At 42.9% G+C, this 8715-nt stretch overlaps 1 protein-coding gene across 1 annotated transcript; it reads right to left on the minus strand.

The window, feature by feature from the left end:
• Window positions 1-1848: 1848 nt before the first annotated feature.
• Window positions 1849-3609, minus strand: nkx2.2a (NK2 homeobox 2a). The gene is made up of 2 exons (XM_037695563.1): window positions 3140-3609; window positions 1849-2489 (listed from the first exon to the last, which is right to left on the minus strand). Exons 1-2 carry the CDS (start codon window positions 3402-3404, stop codon window positions 1933-1935), a joined length of 822 nt encoding a protein of 273 aa, XP_037551491.1. The 5' UTR covers window positions 3405-3609; the 3' UTR covers window positions 1849-1932.
• Between the last annotated feature and the right edge of the window lie 5106 nt (window positions 3610-8715).

Raw genomic sequence — 8715 nt, forward strand, 5'->3', positions numbered from 1 at the left:
TCACAATGGCACCGAGTGACAGGCGGGACAAAAAGCCCAAGGATTCATCTCCCTGACTCTGGACAGCACCGACAAACTCTGTCTATCGAGCCTGTCTGCGTCTCCTCTGCTGCAGCTTGTTAACATGCACGCAGCAGAACCGGACCTGGGCTTTTGTCTTTGGATGTGTTATTGTATTCTGCAGAAACTGTGTCAAAACCCGACAGCAAAAAAGTCAAAGCGCTTCCCTTTACGCGCTGCATTACAAATCATTGTGCCGGTGCCATTTTTAAATCATTTGCTCATTTCCCTGTAATTTAACACCCCCAAAACCACAACAAGAAGTTGCTGATTTATCTGACCTACAAGCTCAACCGGTGTTTAGGACAGAGGAGTCCTTTCTGTCAGGGGCAAATGGCACAAAAGCAGTAGCTCTCCCCACCCGGGGGACCTGTTTCTGTAAATAATTAGCAAATCTGCCTAATTTAGCTGTTTGTTCTGTGATGATAGGGGCGACTCTAACATCTGCTGGGAGAATTCTGTCCCGGGACAAACAAAAAGCATAGATTTCCTCCACTGGGTTATCATATTTACCCAAGATATTGACGGAGTCAGATAATCCGCAGTGCGCGCTCCGCGGATTGTGCTCCAACGCGTCCTCAACATATTTTAATGTCGAATTTAATAGCTCATCATGTCAAAAATAACTTTATCAGATGATTAAAGAGGCTGTAAGTTTTTTTTTTTTTTTTTTTTTTTTTAACAAAGAAGGTATTGATTGGTGCCGCCCTAGTTGCAATTTAGCGACTTAATAAGATAACAAAACATTTATTGCATTAAACCACGCTTTGCCTGCGCTCTGCGCCACTTTACACCCAAGGCCGGGAGTGGCTGGTGAGCCTGACAAAAAGGAGTGCTTTCGGCTCAAAAGCTTCTTATGTTGAGAAGCCCACTTATATTAAGTGAGTGGATTTTGGTCCCATTTCACAAGTGACTTTAGGCTCTTTATTAGTGAGATGTTCGGACTGAGGAAAAATATTCTCCGGATTAATTTTAACCCAAAAGAGAAAAGAGTGAAGTGCGCAGATTTGTTCCCATGATTAACTCCATTTTGCTCCATAATATGTTTGTCTTTTTCCTATTGTGGCGTAGCAATGTCTCAAATAAACCAGTTAATAAAAAGCTCAAACCAAAATCTAAATCACAAAAACAAAGTCTTGTTTTTAATTTTAAACTTATCTGATGTTAGCCATATCGCGCAACGACATTGCGCCTCTAAATATGTTTTGCCAAAAGTCCTTATATATATATATATACATATATATATATATATATATATATATATATATATATATATATATATATATATATATATATATATATATGTTAATGTTAATGTCTAAATCTGCATCCACACCACCTGCCACAAATATATTTACAAGAAATAAAAACCAAAGGGGGAAAAAAAGGCTGAAAACTTGCCAGTTTTTATTCATGGCCATAAATATTTTTTTCGGTCCATAAAAGAAGCAAGAAATTAAAATTTTCTATAATTATATAAAGTGGTTCGTACGTGCTGATAATAACACGAAGGGACAAAATGAAAAGAAAAAAGAAAAAAAAAAGAAAACATCTCTACAACCAACACACAACATACTTTACAAAAAAAAATAAAAAAAATTCACAAGAAGAGCATTGACATTCTTAATAAAATCTATAAGGGGAGGGTGGGGGGGGGGGGGGGGGGGTCGGACCCAGTTTTCTTAACGAAAACATGTAAACACGGCGCACACATGAGCCCCGAATAAAAAATGGTATTTATATGAGTCAAGCTGCAAAAAATTAAAAGTCTTTTGTTTTGTTGTGTGTGTGTTGTTGATTTTTTTTCTTTTTCTTTGCTCTGTGGGGAAACTCCCTATACAGCACCTCCAAGTCAAGTCTCTAGAATCTCTCTCACCAAGTCCACTGTTGCGTCTGCACCAAGTGGTGCGCTGTGGGGAACTGCGGCGTGGCCGCGGCGCCGTACTGCGCGTTATACTGCATGTGTTGGAGCGACTGTGCGCTATACGCCGAGAAGGGGATCCCGGCCTGAAAAGTGGCCGCCAAGTCCTGAGCTTTAAGAGTGTGACAAGGCTTTCCATCCCTGACTAAGACGGGCACGGCCACCCGCCTGGGAGAAGGGAGATGGGTCACTTCCATACCTTTCTCGGCCCGGGCTCTCTTCATCTTATACCGGTGGTTCTGGAACCAGATCTTCACCTGGGTCGGGGTGAGGCGGATCAAGCTGGCCAAGTGCTCCCTCTCCGGGGCGGACAGGTACCTTTGCTGCCTGAAGCGGCGCTCCAGCTCGTAGGTCTGCGCCTTGGAAAACAACACCCTCCGTTTGCGCTTCTTGCCCGAGTCGCTGCCGCCGCTGCTGGATGTCTCCTTGTCGTTGTCCGGGGACTCGTCATCCGCGGACGGCTCCGGGGACTTGGCCGAGTCCTGAGAGCTGGCGGATAGACCGTGCACTGGGACAAGAAACGGGAGAAACACTGTCAAAATGTTACGTCGGGAAGTTCTGAGACGCACAGGCCACATATACAGTTCAGAATCAACACTTAACGAGGCTTTTGGCATAAATTCAGCCTTTGCGCAAAAATGATTTAAAACTCGCTCTGAGTTAGAGATTGAAGGAGCTCGGATCACTTTAATCACGCAAACATGACGGGATAATAAAATAAAATTGACCAAATTTAACTCCTTAGAAATAAAACAGGATCTGGGTCAAGCAAAACACAGGACACCAGAAGTCCAGTTTTCTGAATTCAGTGGTGCGTAAAATGCGCATTGTCTCCTTCCAAACGCGTAAAAGGCGCTTTTTAAATTTCTCACTCTGCTAATATTTGGACTGAATGAAACAAGGCAGCTAAAGACTTAAACCCTGTTGTTTTTGCAGCGTTTTATTCATTTAATTCTTGCAAAGTGAGCTGAGTCTTAACGCAGCAGCTGTAAACACGTCGAGACGAGCAGTTCGCGGTGCATAAAGATGAACAGCGCCAGCCACCCAAGGGCATAGTTAGGGCGCAATATGCCACCAATTATGACTTAATATAACCGCAAAGGCTGAAAATTGCGCATATGAAGCAGATTAGTGAGGACTGTAGGACTTTATACTTACATGAATATTGAATACTGTCCGTAGTAGCAAGCCATCGTGTGTAAGGATTGTCACTACTGTCATAAAAGGGGTTCTTTAAAGGCAGGTTCTGAACGTTTTCTAGAGGACTTTGCACCAAAACTCCCGTGGTTTTCGTCGTGGACGTGGTCTCCGATCCCTCCGTGTCCTCCTCGGCTCCGGTGATAGATCCGTCCTCATCATTCGTGTCAGGAAGGTCCAAAATGTCCTTTACAGAAAAGCCCGTCTTTGTGTTGGTCAACGACATATTCTGGTAGGGGGGGAAAATATGCAAGGGGGGGAAGAAAAAGTTGCTGCACCAGCCTTTTCGTGGGGGACAATCCGCTGTCGTGGAGGAAACAGACAAGAAGCAGAGGCAAAAACTGTTCAGGAGGGGGAAAATGGGAAGAGTACAAGGAGTCGCTCTACGCTGAAGTACAGTGGAAGCAGCAGCCACTGTGGAAAACCATTGCCTGAGCAAGTGGATTCAGTCAGTCTCTGTAAGTCCAGGAAGGATGCCAAAGTGGCTGAAGTGCTATATGTGGCTCATGGATACTGTGCTACTGCTGGGTGCTAGAGGGAAATAAGCCATTACCTTGTCCGATCAGTCCATATAAGGTTGGTCTGAACACATGAACCTGCAGTGAAAAAGCATTAAAAAACGCGAAAGGTTGGCCACGTGTGGGCGGGTCTTAGGAGTCAAGTGGATGAAGACAGTGTTTGCAGATGTGAAATTGTGGGTTTTGGGGAGATCCGAGCCTCTACCATTGGTGCTTCAGAGCATGATGAGTGGTATAACGTGTCAATTAATTACAAAGACGGGGAGGGCTCTTTTTACACCCTATTTACATACAAAGAACCTCCAAGTAGCTTTATAGCCACAATACTAAAAAAAAGCCTGTTTTAACAAACTGATGCCACTGAAGCTTTAAACTTTTCCATCATTTATAGTTTTTATAGAACATTTTGGAGATGGATGCTGGAAGACACGAGGCTTTTCAGCGCAGAAACGAGGAACGACCTGCTCCGTTCAAATAATGGGAGATAATTTATGTAAACCTTTTGTGTCAATATTTTTGCCAGGGCTTAAGGACAAGAGGATGAGCTGAAACTGAAGCAAGACTATGTTTGTTTGAAAGCACGTATTTAGGACCAATAATAATGCTATTTTTATAATAATAATGATGATAATAATAATAATTGTTGCTGTTTCTTTAAAAAAAAATGACATCAAGAAAGAAGTTTCAAGATGATTTTGTATTTAAAAAAAGAAAATCAAACTCATTAATATCACATTTTTTTATTCATAATAAATCTTGCCTCTCTTATCATGACAGCGCATCCCAATATTTGTTTTCTGCTTGTGTGGAGAGTCATTTAAAGTGCACCCCCCCCCCCCCACACACACTCCCCCACCCCTCTTTCTCCTGTGAAATCCGAGTATCATTGTTGCTTTACTTTATTTTCTTCTCCTTCAAGACTTTCCCCTCCACTCTCCTCCCTCTGCAGTATGTGATGTGGGTGACAATGTTGCGCGTTTTTTAGCAGCTCCTCTGCGCATCCTGGGTGGTCGGGCCCGGGCAAACACAAATACAAACCGATTGCTAAGCTGCAGACAATGGGGGAAATGTAGACAAATGTCCGGCTCCTGTTGGAAGCTTTTGTCCGGCCACAGTTTTTGCATTTATTTCAGGGGACCCAAATAATGGATGATTGACGCCGCGCGCACAATGCTTTCTAAATGTTTGGAATAAATCTGAGATTGTTCCGAGTTGTCATGGCATTCAACTGCTTTCTAAGGACTATCTTTTCATTCAGTTCCAGGATCCTTCCACAATATTAAGGAAAGTCCTTCATCTAAACACACACACACACACATACACACATAAAGCCTGCACATATAACTGCTGTGTCTTTTATAGTTTTTTTAATTTATTTATTTTTGCAAATTGTTGAAGAAAAAACTAAAATCAATTGAATGCATCAAAATTATTATTATTATTTTAGCATTACAATGGAAATTTTCCTCTTTTTTATTTTTATTTTTTAAGTACTGTTTGACTTTTAGGCCTCAGGTAAATATTTCACCAGATTGGTGGAATTAATCACAAATTCCCAACATCCCACAAAGGCTCCTTTGAGCTGGACGCGCTGCTTGTACAAACTGTCAGTTGCTGCCGGAGTCCCTGCAAAGGAGAGAGAGGTTACTGACCTGATCCACCAAGTAATGCGCAGCTAAAATCCCACATGTCATGCAGGGGGGGTTGCGCAGAGACACCCAGAGAGAGCTTCACGCATCACGCAGGAATGGCCCCGGCTGGAGCCTCCATGCGCGCCTCATCACTTGGCCCGTGCAGAATATTTACTCGCTGAGGTGTAAAAGTGCGTGGAGCCAAACCAGAGTCAGCACCCGTGTCACTCTGCGCTGCTCTCACGCCGCAGTGACAATGTGGGAGTAGCTGGTGACAGTGGAGCGCGCACTAGGCTGCGGGGCTGTGTGGTCAGTTGCCGGGGATGTATTTGATCAATTGAGCCGAGGGTTTCCTTGAGAAGAGGTAAATGCGCACTGGCTAAGTGGACGTACTCCACTTGGAGAGCCTATCTCTCTGTGTTTACCTGTTTACTTTCACAGGTAGTTCAAACAGGCCTCTGCAGAGTCGCAGGGGGTGCAGACAGAACCGGACGAGTTATGCGCTCCGAGTCCAAATATTTTTGGCACGGGTGCGCACAGGCTGCATTTAGATACATTTATTTAAAACGAAATTATATTAAAATAATCTATTAGATTCTGTGCAGATTTTAAACTATTCTGAATGACGTGTATGGGAGAAAGTAACAGCAAAAAGATAAAAAATAGAAAACGAAAATTAAAACGTTTTTGCGTAAAAGTCAAAAAGTTGATGCTCCTAATATGATTGGACACCATTGTTTCGTTATCCCTACTTAGGACTCTGTGTGTGAAATGTGTGTGTTGGGGGGTGTGAACGCGCGCACAGAAGATGCAGTTGAGAAGGGCCTCTGAGGTGCAGATGCATCAGGATTTAGAGGACAATGAGGGGCGCAGAGCCGGTGCATCCCATCCCTCGCTTGTCCAGCTGCCAGTAAATCTTCAGCTCCGTCTCCAGAACTGAACCCATAATATTCCTCACAGGGCCGCTCCAAACGACTTCTCCAACTGCACCGAGTGCGCGCGCACGAGATTAACCTTTTTTTATGCGATCATTTCTATGATCGACCAGTTTTTAGCTCTTTTCATATCAGCTACAAACCGCAGAGCTTGACTGGCTCATTCTTCAGACTCGTTACATTTTTTTTATTCTGATCCCAGCTATGCAATCATAACATTCAGAAACAATTAATTTTGGGGGAATGAAACCCCCTCAAATTGCCTCCCATACCTCCGTCTGATTAATTATAATTCCCTCCTAAAAATTCATGCCCACGATTGTTCCCAAATAAGTAAAGAAAGGGCTTTTTATATCCCTGATTGAATAAATCTTTCGATTGAAAGCACAAATAAGAATGCCGCAGGAGAATCCATAATAAGAACGTTGATCACTGGTTTCCTTTAATCGCTGGATTTCAGCGTGTTGGGATGCCTGAGGCGGGGAGTTAGTCTTTGATAAAGGTAACCCCGCCCGCCTCAGGGTGAACATGATAAATGTACACAGTGACAGGACCGATTTCCCCCTTTCTGTGATTAAAAGCCAATATATTAAAAGCAGGTAAAGCTGGTTCCGGTTTATTTATGAGGCTAAGATGGCCTGAGGAGATTTTGCTTGGGGGCAATTTTTTTTAATCCTGTTTCTTCTTTTTTTTTTTTTTAATCCAACCACCTTTCCCTTTCTATTTGAGTTTTTATTCATCTTTTTTTTCCTTTAATGACTGAACATGTCACGGTGAGATTACAGCATCAAGCCCATGCCCCGAGGAGAGGTCTCAATTTGTTAAACCACCAGTTTATTATAACACTGAATGCAATGCCATTCGCCTTATTGTTTTCACGCAGGAACAAAAAATGGGGGTTATTGTTTTTAATCACTTCCCATTTCACACCAGTACAGAGGTCAACGTCTCCCATGGACTTAAACTTCTATACAGTTTAAATAATTAATAAAAGACAAATACTACTTTTTAAAATAAGGAGGAATTTATGTGGTGCGTTCATGGCACAAGTGCAACTTCTTCTATACGGTGGCATGTCAACAGCTGTTGACATCTGTAGAGCTCTAGCGGTCTCTGCAGGCAAAATTAAGAAACAACAGGGGGTGATCTTCCTAATTTGACGATTTCTAGTCAAAACTGTTGCTCAAATACAGAGCAGGAACCAAATGTGACAATATCTTGATCACTGAGCTGCAGAGGGAGAGTCATATTTTTATGATTCCATCACGAAAAAACGCACAAGTAGTTCCGCCTCTAAATAAACTTAATATATTTTGAGTTAATTATGTGTAAATTGAACTTTGTTTAGCCTTTTGGAGAAATGTCCTATATGTTTGCAATATTTTACATGTATTTTCTTTATTATAACATTATGGATCAGCAGTGAAGGAGCAAGCAAAGGTGCAGGCCACTCTTAACAGTGTGAGCACAACAATAATGCTCAACCAGGCGTGGACTGTTCAGGTGAGTGTGCGTAATGATCACCAGCTACTGTGCGCTAAAAGCACCAGGCCTGCACAGATCAGCCAGTCTCCTCTTTTCAAAGACAGAATTAAAAATCAGGGTCGTTCTTGTCAAGGTCGCTCAAAAACACACAAATAAAATAAAATAAAATAAAACAGAGGCTGTTAAGCTGTAAAATAGAGGAAAATACTGCATGTAAAGTGCCTGGAGCATCCGGTGCGCTTACCTAGACTGGGAGGTGTCTCAATGTGTTGTCAGCGTTAGGACAGCGCGCGGACTTAATGAAATGTCTCCAAATGGGAGTCAGGAGTGCGTGCAAAGATAAGCCTGATGTGGTTTATATACCCAGAAAGCAAGTGCTCCTCTGCTCATATTGTCCAAGAGCGTTTGCATAGCTGGCCAAGTGGCTGTGCTCCTGCTGACTCGCTAACATTGCGCCGTGTTTGTTCTCCCCCCCTTGCTATGACGCGAGACAAAATATTGGCCATATGTTCTTCTGCAATAAATTGAGCGCAAACACAGCTCCCCCGGAGGAGGACGGCGCTTTTAACCCGCAGGACAAGTCTCCTCTGTCTCTCTGAGATGTTTTGGAGGACACTAACTATCCGGTGGACAATGAGGGTTAAATGATACTGTCACAACAGCCTGGTTTAGGAGATAATTGTGCGCCTATGGAAGCGCCGCCGCTTGGTCTTTATGCTGCGACCTATTATTCCTCGCGCGGGGCTCTAATAAATCGCTTGGTAACCAAGAAGCAGCTCTGTCTAAAGAGCAGATGTGGCATGTTGTCCACACTGCATGGCGTTTACATTAGATACCCCTGATACAAAGATTGATAACAAGGTCAACTCCCCTGAGGCAACACACCATGTTGGCAACGTCCACATGGGACGGTAATAATATTAATAATAATAATAATAATAATAATAATAATAATAATAATAATAATA

The sequence above is a fragment of the Nematolebias whitei genome, chromosome 21, assembly GCF_014905685.2.
Source record: "Nematolebias whitei isolate Nwh7 chromosome 21, NemWhi1, whole genome shotgun sequence".
Classification (NCBI taxonomy): Eukaryota; Metazoa; Chordata; class Actinopteri; order Cyprinodontiformes; family Rivulidae; genus Nematolebias; species Nematolebias whitei.

Bases quoted from the DNA above. Each gene is read 5' to 3' on its own strand.
- nkx2.2a (XM_037695563.1), bottom strand. From the start codon at position 3,404: ATGTCGTTGACCAACACAAAGACGGGCTTTTCTGTAAAGGACATTTTG. The intron at 2,490-3,139 runs GTAAGTATAAAG...TTCTTGTCCCAG, and splicing joins GGACAGTATTCAATATTCAT to TGCACGGTCTATCCGCCAGC.